This window comes from Eubalaena glacialis, chromosome 5, assembly GCF_028564815.1.
Source record: "Eubalaena glacialis isolate mEubGla1 chromosome 5, mEubGla1.1.hap2.+ XY, whole genome shotgun sequence".
Taxonomy (NCBI): domain Eukaryota; kingdom Metazoa; phylum Chordata; class Mammalia; order Artiodactyla; family Balaenidae; genus Eubalaena; species Eubalaena glacialis.
This window is the reverse complement of record NC_083720.1, coordinates 14,217,515-14,235,969: the sequence shown is the minus strand read 5'-3', so window position 1 is coordinate 14,235,969 and position 18,455 is coordinate 14,217,515. Positions and strand designations below refer to the sequence as shown.

The following is an 18,455-nucleotide window of genomic DNA, read 5'->3' as shown; positions in this document are numbered from 1 at the left end:
CCATGTTCACAAGCCAATGGCATCTGTTTCTAGCATGTGCTGCACTTCTCAGTTATCATCAGTAGAGGTAAATGGAATACTTGGGTGAGGAGAGTCTGATTTACGTCAAGTTTTTGAGAGAATAATTTTCTCCAGTAATAGTTCAATATATTAACTTTTGCTTTCTAGATTGTAGGTGGGGGTAAAAGTGTCAGATTCTGCAGATTTCAAAAAGGCAGGTGGAATTACTGCCAGGAAAACATAAGCACCATAGTCAAGGTTTTAAAAACGTGATCTGTAATCTAAATGGGCTCACTTCCTAACAGAGAGAAACTGGCTAGTACACACACTATAGACTTTATTTGGGAAACATGCTGCCAACTTGGAGACATTATCAAAAGACAAAAAACTGAAGAGAATAAAAATTTGATATTAAAAAAAAATCACATACTACATTATGTGAAATTTCCTAATTTTTAACTCAGAAATGCTATGGATGTTTTTAGGGAGTGAAACAGAAAACCAAATACAGGGAATCAGATCAAAATTATCTAAGGTTAAGGTCCATTTCAAGTAGATGACAAAGACAGACAATACAGTTGACCCTTGAACGTTATGCAGGGGTTCAGAGGTACCGACCTGTGCTGAGTGAAATTCCCCTTACAGCCCTCTGGATCTGCAGTTCCACACCCAGATTCAACCAAATGTGGATCATGAAGTACTGTAGTACTGTAATACTTATTTATTGAAGAAAATAAAGTGGACCCACACAGTTCAAACCCTTGTTGTTCAAGGGTCAATTGTATAACTTGAAAAGACTGGTGTGGTGTTTTTCACATTTGAAAATTCTGATCATAAGAATTACCCAAGGCACTTCTTACAAATAGAGTCTGAGACTCATTCTCTTTCCATTCTGGCTCAGTGGGTGGTAGGTTTTGACTGGGGACCAAGACTTTGTATTTTAAGCACCTCAAGTGGTTCTAATAATCAGGCAAGTTAGGGAAATAGTGGTGAAGGGAGAAACAACAGCAACAATGCCACCACAGCTCCCATCCCCTTGCTCAGTGACTGACTGCCCATCAAACCACCTGAGAATGAGAACACTCAACTGAAACTGAGGAATTGTCCATAGAACACTGTTTATTTCAAGTCCAAAGCACAACGTTACTCATTTTTCTTAACAGACTGCATGAATATTTAGGGTTTCTCTATTCACAAGTGTAGATTTACCTCTTAACTTTAGGCTCAAATGATTCATATATATCAGTTTACTCCAGAGGACACATACTTTAACTAATCTGTTCAGAAAATATTTTACATAAAAACACACAAATCATTTACCAACACTCTTCAGTTGTTAACAACCAGTCTTCAGCAAAGATCTGGCTGAAGTTCATCATTTTCTACAAAACATTCCAAGACTGAATACAATAGAATGTAGTATTTTACATACTTTAGCTTATTACTGCAGTTAAAAGTTCCTCTTTCTTTGATGGCTTCTGCATATGTTATACTCATAAAGCAGGAGAATTCTTTTCTCTAACTGCTGACTTAGTAAATAAAATTGTCTTTTTTGGTATAACTTGTCTCCAATTAAGAACCTAAATAGTCATGATGAAATCAAATAATGGACACATATAGGGCTTGTAGTAAGAGCTTTTTCAAACTAACAATAGAAGAATTGAATACCTATCAATCAGTATAATAGCCTTTATTGTTCTGTGTTCAATAACTACCACCTGGAGTGCTATTACTTCTAGTATTATCAGTTGGCATCAAAATATAAAGTAAAAATATGTACATTTTAATATATCAATTCTTACCTGAATAATCTCAGATCTCTTGAGAATGTTCCACAAAGTGGAATTTCTTCCTAAAGTTACAGTGAATGTGGTACAATGTGTACAACTTGGTTAACCAGTGCCTGCCTTTCATTTCCAAGATTTTTCCTTATCTTGAATCAAATACACAATCTCAACTCCCATATCATAATGCACTGGCTTACAGTTTGTATATAAAGTCCAACTCAAGCTTATTTTGGTTTATTGTACATGCTTTATTAAAATGGTACGGGTATTTACAGTATCTGCAGATCCCTTCCAAGGCGCTCTCACACACACTCAGACACACCCATACGACATCCATACTACAGCCTCATGCACCCACACCAGTGAGATGTGAGAGTCAAGACTCCTAAAATTAGGCGGCTGTTACGGGATAGAGTTGTTGATTTGTTTTTCAATTTTTTTTTTTGAAAAGAGAAAAGCATGGGGGAATGCATTTGGCCATGACAATGCTAATTAAGTTTGTGTATATTAACATATATGGCAGTAACACTGAATATTCCTTTTACATTCTATATACACAGAATGACATCAAGGTTTTGCGGTCAACAGAATATTCCAACTTCAGTCTCAATGCTGCTTGTAGTGACTTCTGAATTCACATAGGGGCTTTCCCTAAAAATAATTCAAGTCTATGTAAGTGAAATAAGGCACAATTAATATTGATTTGATCTAGGGGAAGGAAAGGGATAAAAACCAGTTTCAAATGATCTTACTGTTGGGGAATTAGCTTTGACTTAAATCCACCTGAAATCCCTTTTTCTAATTTCCAAAAATTTCTTAGAAATAAAGGTTTTTTTCTTTTCTCTGACAAAACCCAAAAAGAAAAGCTCGGGGATTCACATCTTAGTGTTTCAGTAGCCTTAACTACTCAGACTGATGGGCACCGCCCCCCCCTCCTGCCCAGGTCTCCTCCCTCCCTCATTGCTAAAACAGACCCAGCGCATGAAGTAGGAATTCCTTGCTGTTTTTTTGAGGAGATCTGTACACTTAAGTAGCAAATACATATCAGGTTGTCTTTGATTTTAAAAAAAAAAAAAAAAAAAAGAGAGAAAAGGAAAAGTAATCTTGTGACTTTCTTGCTCTTTAAAAAAATCCCTGTCTCCTTCTTTTCAGGATGAAGAAGCCCCACCAGACATTACAAACAACTGCAACAAATGAGTCTGGCAGCATAATGTCTAGTATTCAAATCTTCATAGTGAGACTCATTTAGCTTGTACAAACAATCTGTTGAATGTTTTTTTGCAGCAGGTGAACCAAACCCAAAGACGCTGGACACTCTGTGAAAGGGATTAAGAATTGCAGTTCTGAAGGCCCCTGACTTTGGTTGTTTACAAAGTTCAATCCTGTTTACTGTGATCCTTGGTATCTTCTTCATCTGTATATTCTGATGGTTCTTCCCCTGGTTTTAGGAGTCTGCCTACATAATCATATTTTTCTGAAAGATACATCAAAAGAAAATCAGTAGCGATCAAATTTGTCTCACTATCCCATTATACAGCAGGGAAGGTGTATGCTTCCTTTAGAGTCATATAGAACAAGATAAGTTTTTCCTATTGTTTACCTTGTCCAGTCTTTGTACTCATGTAACACTTGAACAAAAGAAAACAGGGTCAGGGAACTCCTAAAGCTTGGGAATTGTGCTTTGCAGGAGAGTGTTCCATACAACCAGTTCTTAGTCAAGGACACTGCATCAGAATCACTTGGAGACCTTTAAAAAAAAAATATGCACGTCCAGGACCCATCTTGGAGTCACCCATGCCAGGCTCTTGGAATAGGTATGAGGATGTGTACTTTGAAACTGGTTTAACTCTAATGTGCACTGAGAGTCTCAGAATAGCTCTTTAAATTTTAATAGCCCAAAGTATTGTCATTAGATAGGTAAGTTGGCAATGTAGGGCATTTCCAACAGTTAGAAGACCATAAAAAAGTTAATGGTGACTTTCTTGGGGAGAAAGAGTACATGAGGTGGAAAATCACATGGAAAGTAGATCCAACCAGGAAATATTCTTGGGGAGAAAATGTGACACATGCTGGTAGTCCCTAAGAAAACAAACTAAATGAGAAGATGAAAATTCACTCGTTACTTATTATCCTGTGTTCTCTGAGGTCCCGATATGTGGTGCCTAGTATATTATTGTTCTTTCTCCTATCAAACTCTCTTCTTAGATCTCGGTTACATTGCTTGTTTTTATGTTACCAGGTGCTTAATTTAGAACATCGTTATGTCCAAGGTGATAACATGTTTAGTCATTTCTTGGTCAAGACTCTGAACCTAGTTTAAGGGAATTAACTGACAAACCGAGAGGACAAGATAGGAGGACTGCTTTGTATAGCAAAACCAGTATAAGTGCCAAGAAGCCAGAAGAAGTATTCCAAGGGATCCACAGGTCACATAAATAGCAGTCCAGAGTGTTCACAGAGGTGGTAAAAATTGATGTCATGAGCATGTAATGAAGGAGAATGACATTTTTCCTTTATGGTTTGAAGGTAAGATCAAGAAAATCAGTTTAGAATAAACTAAAATTACAGTATCAATATCACTAATTAATTGTTTTAAATATAAGCCTATATTTAAAAAACTATACCTTAATGAACAAGCCTTATAAGACTAAAGGTATCACAATTTTTATAAATTTTATAGTTTGTAACAAGCCAATTTTTAAATATGGATTTTATAAATAATAAGCACATGTAACAATCATTTTGATAGTTAGCTATGTTTATCATCAAATAATGATGGCAGTGAAAACAGACAGCATCCTTAGGCTCTTTAGTAATGAAATAGTATGCACTTTCTTTGGCCATAAATTTAATATTTGCAAAGAACCCAACAAAATGAAGGTACCTTTAAACTGCATTTCCCATTCTCGAACACTCTCCATTTGTACGGCATTCAAATCTGAGAGATCATCATATTCATCTTTAAGTGCATCTTTATCTAGGCAAAATGTCGCCAGTCCTCTGGAGGCATCCCTACCAGCAAATATTCCATATGGACCCGCTGGGAAAAAAAAGAAATTATTTAGATTATCTAACCCTATTTTAGAATGGCTCAAATGAAAAAGTCAAATAAAAGAAACCTCATGACTCTTATTTGGTACACAGCCTTAATTTCAAAACATGCACAGACACTAAATAGGATAATGAGAAGAAATTTCTTAGAATGAGGTAACTCTATATGTACAGGCACAGAAAGAAGTCCATGATATAGTAACTGAAAAAAGCAATTCAGCAAATTACATAGTATGACTCACTTTGAATTAAAAAAACGATATACATGTATTCACATTTCACCCACGTTTGTATATGCATAAAAAACACCAGGAAGAATACAGACCAAGCACTTTACAGTGGCAACATTTCTGGAGAATGGAGAGGAAAATTTTACTTCACATATAACAGAATAAAGCATTTTCTAATGAGAAGTACACAAGTAGAAAAAAAATGGAAATCCCCTGATTTTTAAATGAGCAAAATAATGATTATCGCCATATTCATATTTGAAAGCATTTAGGAAATTGAAGGTTATGTGTCAGAAAAGCATCTATACTTTTAAGAATAGAATTCAAAAATTTACTTAAATAGACAAAAATCTCAACATTTATGAACATTAATTTGAATTACAGAAAGCACTGCACCATAAAGTTCACTGGATGTAGGAAAACTCATTTCTTTTAAAATTTGTTGCATGGAACAAATAAGTGGCCTTAATAAATTTAAAAAGTAGCATTATTAGGTATTAATATATTAACATGAAAATAAAGGCAATACTTCCAGTAAAGTACTTTTTCCTGCTTTCCCGTTGCTTAAGTACTTTCCATATTGCTGCTTAATATTAGGTGACTATCACAATTATCATTTAATGGTTATATATTTTCCCACTGAGTGGATATACCAGTAATTTATTTAATCATTCCCCTATTAATATAAACTTAGGCTATCATTTTATACTTCTAAATTTGTCTTCTATATAAGAAAATGGGACACTATTTACAATTGGCCAACATTTGTAACTTTCAAACTTTGCCCATTATCTCAACTGACATTCAAAAAGGTATGACAACTGACATTCAAAAAGTGTTTAAGAGAAGGAAATTTAATACTGTTTCTATTTACAGAGTAAAATCTGAAGTTCTTTAATTGGATTTAATTATTTTGGAGAAACATTAACTTTTTTTCTTTTTTTAAATTTAATTATAGTTAATTTACAATGCTGTTGTTTTAAGTGTACAGCAGTGATTCAGATATATATATATATTTTTCATTATAGGTTATTACAAGATAATGAGTATAGTTCCCTGTGCTATACAGTAGGTCCTTGTTTACCTATTTTATATATAGTAGTGTGTATATGTTAAGCCCAAACTACTAATTTATCCCCCCCCATCCCCTTTGGTAACCATAAGTTTGTTTTCTAAGTCTGTGAGTCTATTTGTTTTGTAAAATAGCTCATTTGTATCATTTTTTAAGATTCCACATACAAGTGATATCATATGATATATGTCTTTCTGTTTGACTTACTTCACTTATGATAATCTCTAGGTCCATCCATGTTGCTGCAAATGGCATTATTTCATTCTTTTTTATGAGAAACATTTAACTTTTTTTATTTTTGGCTATGCCACCTGGCTTGCGGGACCCTGACACCAGGGATTGAGCCCCAGCCCTGGCAGTGAAAGCACCAAGTTCTAACCACTGGACCGCCAGGGAATTCCCAACGTTAACTTTTAAAACTAAGCAAGAACAGTCCCTAGGGAAAAAAAAGCAGTCCACCTTAAAGCAGTTGTGTTTTTTTGTGGTATAACTCCACATGCTTTGTGGCAATGGCTGTTTTCAGGAGATGGAGAATATATATATATATATATATATATATATATATATATATATATATACACACACACACACACACACATTTATGTATATATATAGAGAACTAATGTGGTTTTTTTTCTTAAGAAGCAACAATGACAAAAAAAATCTGTGAATAATATATAGCCTCTTAATGCTAACTGGACCAATGCTTACAAACTTAAAACAGTGATTAGTCAAACACACAAAAGAAAAAATAAAATTGATCAAGGCTATAAAAAACTACAAATGTAAAATGAGAATTTCAACTTTTTGGAGAATTTCCTAGCAATCTCACTTTCCTCTCTCACAGTATTGCAAAGTGGAAGGGACAGTTTTTGCCCTCCCTATTTGGCAGACAAATAGAAACAGAGGCATTCAGTGTCTTGCCTAAAATTACTGACAGAACTGGGAAGTAATATTTCCACTTTTCTGACTACCCCAAACACAGCACATCTTGAGAAAACACACAGAGGACCCACAAACCCAAAGATGGAGTGACAATCCTGAAAACTGGAGCATTTCACTAATCACAAAATTTCAGGGAAATGGCTATTTCAGAATACCTGTTAAATCAAAATGGAAGAGCATTAACAAAAAAAGCTTTTTTTTTTTTTTTAAGAAAAAAACAGCTTTTCTTAGCATTGTGTTATAATATTTACCTCCCTGGCCTACAAAAGTCAATCTACTTCAGGATACTTCACAGTATCAACCTTAAAACATATCCAAATGGTAAACAGGAGAGAAGAAAAGATGATCACTATAAAAAATAGGAGTCATAAAACCTTCCATCTTTGAGTATGTTAACATATAACAGTGTATTCTTTAGTAAAATTGTCTGCCAACTTCCCTAAGAGGGAATGATGTTCTTTTTTTGGTTTGGCTAACTTAGAGTGAACTTGAGTCAATAGTTAATAACCCAAACCTAATTCTAGACAAAATGATGTTTTGTTAACTCTTGAAAAGAATGATTCAGTGATTAACATATTTTCCCACTCTCTGTATTAAGCTGTCCTCTCCACATGTTTCGAATTTCCCTCAAGAAGCATTTAACTTCTGAAAAGGTTTTTTTGAAAACAGTTTTCTTTACTTTTTCCTGTAAGACCATAAAGAACGTAATATAAAGATTCAGAACTAGAGTTGGAAAAGGATGAGTTGCTCAGAAAAAGGAGGATCTGAGGTCCAGTTAAAGTATATTTCTCTGCATCCCTAACACAATCAGAACCATATCTGAGAAGTCAGTAATACCTCCCCTTTCCACTACCTCCTTACATAACAGACCTAAATGTTACTGATTCTAATATTTTGATAACTACTCTTGGCTATCCATAATACTATAATAGCAGAGAGCTACCCAAGGAAAGCAAATTTTAAATGGTATTAGGTCTTCAGTATGGTATAATTCACACACACACACACACACACACACACACACACGTCTAGCTTATATAAATTAATCAGATTGTTTTGATTAAGGCTCATTTAGATATTAACATTTCAATAATAACTAAGCGAATTATACTCTTGCTTTATCAAAGACTAAAATATAGTGCTGATACAAAACTAGATTTACAGTTTCAAGAAAATTCTTGCTACAAAAAATGCACCCAATTATTTAGCCAAGACAGATTCTCTTAAATGTACATATATAACAAGTATCCTAGGACATCATTTTAACGATAAATCTTATTTCCACGACATTGTTAAATACACCGAAATGACATTATACTAGTTAGAATTCAGATTTCATTAACAGTTTTAAGAGTTAACACCACTTATGATACAGATTTTTAAAGTTCAAAAATCAATAAATCTACTAGTTATTGTATCCTGAAACTGCTTACTTTAATACAATCAAGTGACAATGGGGTGACATATTTTTGAAGGCAACAACATATGGTCACTGTAAAACAATGTTTTAAAGAATAATTTAATGAGCAAAAAATTCCAGGAGGAAGTAAATAAAATATCTAAAATATGTAACACATAATTTTGTGACTATTAAGGTGATTATGTATCTACATTAGTATTTATGAAGAAGAGAAAATTTCAGAATGTCTTAGTTATTTCCATGGTATAAAAACCATAGCTCTCAGAGACAAACTTTAATTCATTAAAGTTTATAAACAGCCCAGTTTTCTGGCATGTTCTGACAATAGTCTTCTGTGATTATTAAAGTAAGTTAAAAAAAAAATCTAATAATACTTGGCATTGAGTAATTTATTCCAAATAAGGTTATAATGTGCCTAGGAACAAATGAAACAATATGTAAAAGTGACTAAATGAAATCCAACTAATAGATATTATTTTTTTATACTTAGTTCTAGGAACTCCCAGGACTTTTAGAGAGAAGGTAGCATGGTAAAACGGAAAGAATACCTCTTAAGAAGTAAAGATACCTGGGTTCGAGGCCGCACCCTACATTTGACATTGGGCAAATTTTACATGCCTAAAATTGGAGGTCAAACCAGATAATCTCTTGACTACTATAATTCTAAGAGGAACTGAAAACTCAACCTTGCTTCATAAAATTCAAACTAGGAGGCTCTCAGCAATACTGTGGGCTGAGCTAGTGGCCCTGGCCCCAGGGCTCAAGGCTGGGCTGGGGGCAGGGAAGACTTTGAAAAATTAAAACCGCAGGCCTGTGCCGTTTGTGGGAGTGGGGCCTGAGTTTACCTAGCCCAGGTAGAATGAGAATTCTAAGGTGAAAAAAATACAATAGCATGGATTTAAATATCTGTTGGAATTTAGCAAACAGTAATGGTAATACAGCAAGTATTGGGAAAAAGAAATTATTCTATAAATGGTGTTGGGATAACTGAACAGCCCTCTGTAAGAAAACAAAAACAAAAGTTGGCTGCTTACTTCACTTCTTAAAACAAAATAAATTCCAAGTGAAACTAACAAACTAAAACCATAAAGTATTAAGAAACTACAGATTTTTAAAAATAATCTTTAAGTGCAAAAAAGCTTTAAGTATGATACAAAACCCAGCAGCAATAAAATAGTCATGATCGAAAAAATGTGGCAAAAAATATATGAATAGATAATTTGTAGGAAACGAAACATAAATGACTCAAATTTTTGAGGATGTCCAACCTCACTGAGAAATGTAAATTAAAATAATATTGAAACACTATTTTAACTTCTCAGATTGACGAAGACCAAAAAGTTTAATATCACATTTTTGGCAAGAGGGTGAGAAACAGGCATTTTCTTGTGAGTGTAAATTGGTCCAATGTCTCTGGAGGGCAATTCAGAAATAAGTACCCAAATTAAAAATGTCCATACCCTAAGACTCAGTAATTTTACATCTAGGAATTTATTTTATAGATAATTATGATTTTACTCACGTTTAAAATGATACATGAATATTTAGAGCAGTACCATGTTAATAACAAGAGATTGGAAACAAATGTTCATTAAAAGTGGACTATTATGATATATTCATATAATAGAATTTATGCACACATTCAAAAGAATGAAATGGTTCTCTTTAAACTGATATGACAGGCTCTCAATATATTAAAATATTGTTAAAGGTTTGTATAGTATGCTACAATTAGTGCATGGGAGGGGTGTACATATCCACATGCTTTCACTTGCAGAGAATAGCTCCGGAACAAGACTCAGATACTCATAGACTGGTTCCTCACCTCTAGGAAGGGGAACATGGTGGCTGGGTTGTGGGAAGGAGACTATCTTTTACTATATACCCTTTAAAATTTTTCTATCTTGAGCACGTATTACCTAATAAAAATTTTTTTTTTTCCAGAAACTTCCATTAGGCCCTATTTTGAGGCATACCCCAAACCACTCCACAGGGAGAATTCCACAACCCAAGGCTCATGGAACATCACAGAAAATATTTAAGAAACAAAAAGACAGCAATTGCTTAAGTTTGTAATAAAAGTTATAACTACATGAAGAAACAAACTACCATGGAGGAGTGAGCACACAGAACAGATATGAGAAATGGTATCCCAAGAATAAGATAACAGAAGCAGATTAAAGAGATATAGTATGTTTACTTAAAATTATTAAGAAATTAAGGGGACTTCCCTGGTGGTCCAGTGGTTAAGAATCCGCATTCCAATGCAGGGGACGCCGGTTCGATCCCTGGTCAGGGAATTAAGATCCCACATGCCTTGGGGCAAATGAGCCCGCGTGCTGCACTACTGAGCCTGCGCACCTCAACTATAGAGCCTGTGTGCCGCAAACTACAGGGCCCACGTGCTCTGGAGCCTGCGCACCACTACTACAGAGCCCGTGCACCGCAGCTACTGAACCTGCGCTCTGGAGCCCACGCGCCACAACGAAAGATCCTGCGTGCTGCAACTAAGACCCAACGCAGCCAAAAATAAATAAAAAGTTAATGTGTATCTACTAAGAGTTCCAGAAGAAGTAATAAAGAGAATGGGAGAGACAGTAACTGAAAAGATAATGGGTTCAAATTTTTTTAAATAAATGAATGACACATATCCTCAGATTTTAGTAGAGCCTGGCACATGTTAAAAAAAACATTATTGGGGGACTTCCCTGGTGGCGCAGTGGTTAAGAATCCGCCTGCCAATGCAGGGAACACGGGTTCAAGCCCTAGTCTGGGAAGATCCCACATGCCGTGGAGCAACTAGGCCCGTGCGCCACAACTACAGAGCCTGCACTCTAGAGCCCGCAAGTCACAACTACTGAGCCCACGTGCCACAACTACTGAAGCCCACATGCCTAGAGCCTGTGGTCAGCAACAAGAGAAGCCATCGCAATGAGAAGCCTGCACACTGCAATGAAGAGTAGCCCCCGCTCGCCGCAACTAGAGAAAGCCTGCACGCAGCAACAAAGACCCAAAACAGCCAAAAATAAAAAAAACCCAGAAAAACAAAAAACAAAAAAACCATTATTGAGGATCTGAGGTAAAACAACAGTTAACCCACAATTTTATATCCTACATCTATACTATTATTCCTGAGTGAGGGCAGATGGACACAGAATTTTTTTCTATCAATGAAAAAAGCTATAGGACATACCTCACTAAAATGAAAACTGAACCCTGAACAAAGGAATGAGATGCAAGAAATGACAGTGAATAAAGAAAATGGTAACTATGTTGGTAAATTTAAATGAAGATCGACTATTAAAAAAAAGTTAATAATTTTACCAATTTGGGGGTAGAGTTTTAAAAACTGCAGTAAAACTAGAAGTCTAATAGTAATAACATAGAAAATGGAATGTGGGAGGGATTAGAGTCAATGCTTTCTAACCAGGGCCACAATATATGGCTGTGTACCATATAACTCCAGGGGACACCATTTACATTTGTATACATGATAGTTTTGTATATTTAGTATTAAGAAATATTCTGTCAAATGGCAGTAAAGTGTCTTAAAGAGACAGTTCTTTCTAATTCATACAAAAATGTTTCGTTAACATTCTTATATTCTATAGCAAAAACTTAAAAAGAATCTTAGCACCAAAAGAATAGAAATAGAATGCATCCAAATCAGTAGGGGGACGTGAAACAGAAACAGACACACAGACATAGAGAACAGACTTGTGGCTGCCAAGGGGTGGGTGGAGTGGGGGAGGGATGGATTGGGGGTATGGGGTGAGCAGATGCAAACTAGTATATAGACAACGGATAAACAAGGTCCTACTGTATAGCACAGGGAACTATATTCAATATCCTGTGATAAACCACAGTGGAAAAGAATATAAAAAAGAATGTATAAGTATGTATAACTGAAACACTTTGCTGTACAGTACAAATTAATACAACATTGTAAATCAACTATACTTCAATAAAATAAATTTTAAAAAAATCAGTAGGGGAGAAAACGTGGAAGGAATAAAAAAATTAACTAAGTTGTTAAAAGACAGTATTGATATTAAATTTAATGAAAAAATCCAGCTATATTTTATAAGGAAAAAAACCAGATTGGTTAAAAGTAAAAGGATGGAAAAAGCAGCACTGAGGTAACACTAATCAAATGAAGCCTCAAGTCAAATCTGAAAATCAGTAAGGGTGATAAGGATGTTTCTTCCTCTGCCGATTAACACAGTATCAGTTCTAGATCTAGTGCTTAGATAGCTTCAAAACATTGATATACCCAATCTTTGTAAGGCTGGCTCCTTCAGGTTTTTGCTTAGGTATCAATCCCCACTTTCTTGACAAACCAATATAAATAAGGTAACTTTCTTAACCATCTGATCTAAATAAAGTCCTTTGTTAACCTCTATTACATATCCTATTAATTTCTTTCACATCATATTTAATTACAGATTATAATCATGTATTGAATGCTTGTTTATCATCTGTCTTCCTCAACAGACCATAAACTCCATGAGGGTAGGGAGGCAAATGTTTTGAAGACTCAGAGAACTCTCATTTCTCAAAACATCTTATCTAGGCAACAATGTAATGAAATCCAGGCAATTCCTTCTTAGAGTTTAAAAGTGGAGATGAAACATCTGAGACAAGATGCTGGCTCTAAGAGTACAGCAGTTATTTAGTGATGTCTGTCACAAGTATGTGGGGGAGGAGTGATCTATGTCACACCAGTTGAAAGAACTATTAAAAGAACTTGAATGGCTAACTCCAGATGTTACTAAATGTACTCCTTTCCTCCAACCTGAATAACATCTTCTGGTCTCATACATGCTTTAAGCTACCCTATTATACTTTGTGTTAGTATTTAATACAAATACAATTCCCTCTTAGATTAAAAACATTGGAATGATGTTGAACTCAGAAGAGCCAAACAAGAAGGTACTGTAGAAATTACTAGTATAAATTTGAGCAGAGTATTAAAATTCATCAGAAGACTTAGTTGATCCCTTTATCTGATTGGCAGGTAATGAAGAGTAGGTAATGAGTGTGTATGGGCATTAGACCTAACACAGACCCAGCTGGCTTCAAAGCAAGAAGCTAGGATGAGAGCTGGGTAGTGTCAATAGGACATTCATGAAGGAACAGGTTTCTCTATATGCCTCAACTCTTGCTTCAGCTGCAATTCTGCAAACTACAAATAAAATTCACATATTGAACATAAAGTTAAAAAAGGATGAAAGACACATGAAAGGTAAATGTGCTCCTTTCCCCCCCCTCCTAAATATTAGGCATCTCATGGGGTACTTCGTATATACTTCTTTCCTTTCCAGTGGAATTTAAATGGTATGTTGGAGAAAATACAGCTTTGGTATATGTCAAAGAATACTCTACATGGAATAATGGGGGAAGCTATATATCTAAATATCAGAAACGCAGATAAACTATTAGAAAGGTCAATTGTATAATTTCTTGCCATTCTAAAGAATAAAAAACAGTTTTGTTATAATTCCACTGCAGTAATATTACATCAAATTATTTAAAATTATACTATCTGTTGGAGTCTTCCTCATCTATTATGACTATGGAAACGTGAAATTATATTATGTTGTGATACAGTGGGAGGGGATAGCCAGTTAGACTGGGTTTGATTTCTAGCTTGGCCACTTACTAGATGTGCACTTGGGGCAAAATCTCTCTGAGTTTCAGTTTCCACGTTTGTAAAATGGGAACATTACTTATTTCCTAGGGCTGTCTGAAAACTAAATGAGATAATAAGCCCCAAATGGAGTTTCCTACTCCTTCTACCCTGACCTCTAGAATCAATGCTGTTGAACAGAACTCAATGGGAAGATGGAAATGCTCTATAAAGTGCACTGTATAGTATGGTAGCCATGTGGGTACTGAGCACTTGAAATATGGCTAGTGTGACTGAGGAACTCAATTTTTAATTATATTTAATTTTAATTAATTTAAATTTAAAAAGCCACACATGGCTTGTGGCTACCATATCAAACAGCACAACATAAAGCCATGAAGTGTGTTTCTTTGAGGCTTTAAATCCTTACGGAACTAGGAGAGGGTATAAAAAATAACAGCAGTGAGATTCTCTTTAAGTTTATCCCAGAATGCAGTATACCTGAAATAGAATAGATAGGCTTTGTAGTCAAATATATCTGGATTTGAATACCATGTCTGTGTGACCCAAGCCAATTTACCTCAAATTCCTAAACCTCAGGCTCCCCATCTGAAAGACAGAATACTCACTAATCTCACTGAAGCATTGTGGAGATGACAAATTAATGGATTTGATGTAGTAGCTGCTCAACAAATCTGGTTCCTTTCTCCTCCCACATTCATTGTTTCTTACATGACCACTTTCCTCACATGCTGGCCAACTGCCTGAACTGTTACTAAATTTAATATTGACAAATGTAGTTAATGCCAACTGTTTGCCAGTATGTGTTTACTCCACTAAATTAAACTGCCAATATTTAATTTTTTAAGAACCCAAACTTTAAAAATGTATGGCTAAAAAGAAAAAAATATTCAACACAGAAAAAGCCTCACAAAACAATCTTTTTTTTTTTTTTTTTTTTGATATTTGTCTTTCTCTGCCTGACTTACTTCACTTAGTATGGTAACTAGGCCCATCCATGTTGCAGCAAATGGCATTATTTCATTCTTTTTTATGGTTGAGTTATATTCCATTGTATATATATGTACCACATCTTCTTTCTCCATTCCTCTGTCAATGGACATTTAGGTTGCTTCCATGTCCTGGCTATTGTAAATAGTGCTGCTATGAACACCGGGGTGCATGTATCTTTTTTTTTACAAAACAATCTTTTAACTCTAAAACCATTACTGAGAAATGGGAGTAGATATTGGTTAGGCACAGAAACTAGGTTTTCTAGCTCCCTTAGCTCATTCTTTCAGCTACTAAGAGTCTCAGATAAGGATTTTTACTTCTGAATTATTCTGCTACAAAACTGCTTAATTGATTTGAGGACGAAAATAAAAAATTAAAACCAAAACCGAACTTATGTCTGTTTCATAGCCAGAAATTTGGCTTCAAGACTTCTAGGAAGTGTTTTATCTTCTCTTAATGTGAAATATATTCCAAGCCCCTAAGATGATCTGGCTACCTTTAAGGTTCCTTTCAATAATAAAATATTCCAAATATCTCTTATTAGGTTGTTAATTGATAACTACTTAGAATGAAATAACTGAATATCACTCTTAGCCTGTTCATTAGGACCTGGAAGTCAGTGGAAGCTAACCTAAAGCTGACTCCTCTGTTATGAGGAACCCCCTCACTGGCTCAAGCCACACAAAGGCTATCTACATTATAACTATGACTCAATTTTAAAATTTCTGTTGCAGAACATTTGCCACTGGATCCTGCCAAACTGTGTCTAAGGCTGTTTCTCCTAGCTATTTTCAGATAGTGGCAAGGCATAATGTGTGAGGACCGATATGCTTCTTTGCACTAATACTTTGGTTGCTTCACTGTCAGTTTAGATAGGGGTACAAAGGCAGAGTTTTTAGTTTGGTTAAGCTCTGTATTAAAAATCTAAACCTGTACACAATTTCTAATCATTGAACACACATACTGTATAAATCCTTGACAAAAAAAAAAAAATTAACTATTTAATTTGGTCTGTCCGTTTAAATATTGTACTTTGGCCCTATTGTCTTATCCCCCATGCTCATAAGTAAACAAAAAAAGTATTAACTATTTCAGCTGATATGAGTAGGCAGACATCTGGTTTTTATTTTTATACAACAAGAAGCGAGTACTTAATAAGCTATCTGTGACTTGGTTGGATTGAATGTACTATAAATATATACAGAAAATACAAGCCACTAAGAAATAAATACTTCAACATGTAGAATCTCCAATTTCTTACCTCTAATAAACAACTAACCAAAGCACTTCTAAAATATCTTCCAGCCACTAAGCACAGAAATCTTAAGTATATATTTTCAAGTGTCAATAAATCTCATGGACTAACAGATTAAAGAGGAAACCAACTTGTTTTTAGACTTGCCAACCCCCTTGACTTTAAGACTTGGATGTACTCTTTCGAATAACAGGTCACTCTAGGTCTCTAATTTTATTTACTTTTATTGCAGTCACTTTTTTAAAGCTTAGAATAACTACACAACCAGCATGTACAATGTTGCTCAGTTTTACGGTATGCCAACAGGTTCCATGAGTCTGAACTGAAGTTTATTAACATAATCTGAAATGTATGCTATAACTACATTGTAAAAGAAGGGTTTCTAAACCAACCACCCTACACACACACAGTTCTCTGAAAGCAAAGTTTTAAAAACCTTTTAACTTGCATAACTGGTGCCTGGGGGTATGAATTTATAGCTGTTCTAAGTTTTTGCTCCTCAGTGAAAACACAGTAAATCATAATCAACGTGTAGTTGAATACTTGCCTTCCTACTAAAAAAAAAAAAAAGGGAAAAAGGAAAAAGAGAGAAACCGGACAGGCACGCCTGCTGCGTATATGAGCTCCACCCCCAAAACTCAGGGCGAAGACCCTTGCCAGTATTTATTAGGATCTGCATTCAGGTTTGCCTCATCCCACATATATTGTTAATCTTGGAGAGCATCTTCGTACCAAAACCCGTTTAAAAAAAAAAAAAAAAGAGTCGAGGTGTTGCTTATATGACAGGACTTTACAGAGGGTTGGGACTTGGAACTCCGTGTATCTAAACGTGGCCTTATGGGGAGTAGTAGAGGGAAAAGGAAGCTCAGTGGCGCGCGCGCGCGCACACACACACACACACACACACACACACACACACAGAGTAAAGAAAGGAAAGCTATGAATTACAGGGCCTAAAACTTTAGGTCCCTACTTTAGACATCTTTCTTCTCTCCCGCCCGCAACGATCCCAGGAATCAGAAAGCTCAGGAAAGGCTGAGGGCCAGCGTGCCTGGCGACAACTAAAAGGATTTTGAAAAATTCAGCGCAAGAAAAGGCTGCGAGGAGAAATAGGATAGGAGAAAAATGAAAGATGAGAGCTGGCTCCTGGGGCGACACTGGGACCCCGACTTCGGGGGGTAAACGCCGGAGGGGCCCGCGGCCGAGGCGTGTGGGGGGCGGGCCGTCTCAGGTGCGGGAGACAAGGCGCGGGGATCCACATGTCGAGAAGGCTGGCAAGCTAACCCTTTGCCCAGGGGCCTCCCTATCATAAGATGGTCGCACTTGAGCTGCAGGGGGTCCTCCCCCTCCCCGTCCAACTCCTCACCCGGGCCGTAGAACTTGCTGCCTTTGGTCACGTCGAAGACTTTCCCATTGACCGCAAGCAGGATGCGCGGGGTGCGTGACCCGTCGTACTGGCGCAGCTGCTCCAAGCTGAAGTCCCGCTTCTTCATACGAGGCAGAGAGGCAGCGGGGCTCTCCTCGCCCGCCCCGGCCCCGGCACCCAGACCCCGCCGCCCCCAGCGCACCCACAGCCGGTAGGCCCCCAGCAGCACCAGCGCCACCAGCGCCACGTTCAGCAGCATCTCCCCGCCCCCCGTCAGAAGAGCCAGCGCAGCTGCCAACCAGCCGCCCCCTTCTGCTGCCGCTCCCGCGCCGCTCGGGCTCTCGCTGCTACCGTCGCTGCTGCTCTCGCTGCCACTCCCCAGGGTGCCTAAATTCACGTCCCCATCACCCGCCGCCATCACTGCCCGCCAGCGCCTTCCTCTCCTCCCCGCCCCCTGCCCTCCCCAACCCCACGGTCGGCCCCGCCTATGTGGGGCCTCCCAGCCAATAGCGTGAGGGTAGGGGGCGGGGTCAGGCCGGCTCCCGACTGGGTGTTGACGCGGTAACGTTGTCTTGGATCTCTCCCTCCCTCCGCCTCCCTCCTTTTGCAGGCCGCGCGCGCGTGCGACGCCCCGCCCACCTCGCCCCACACTTCCCTGCTCTTGTCCTTTGCCTCTAGTTGAAGTA

General features: G+C 37.0%; 1 protein-coding gene across 1 annotated transcript; it reads right to left on the bottom strand.

Moving 5' to 3' along the window:
* Positions 1 to 2,011: 2,011 nt before the first annotated feature.
* PGRMC2 (progesterone receptor membrane component 2) lies at positions 2,012 to 18,209 on the bottom strand. Its single transcript, XM_061191094.1, has 3 exons — positions 17,770 to 18,209; positions 4,672 to 4,827; positions 2,012 to 3,261 (listed from the first exon to the last, which is right to left on the bottom strand). Exons 1-3 carry the CDS (start codon positions 18,185 to 18,187, stop codon positions 3,164 to 3,166), a joined length of 672 nt encoding a protein of 223 aa, XP_061047077.1. The 5' UTR covers positions 18,188 to 18,209; the 3' UTR covers positions 2,012 to 3,163.
* Between the last annotated feature and the right edge of the window lie 246 nt (positions 18,210 to 18,455).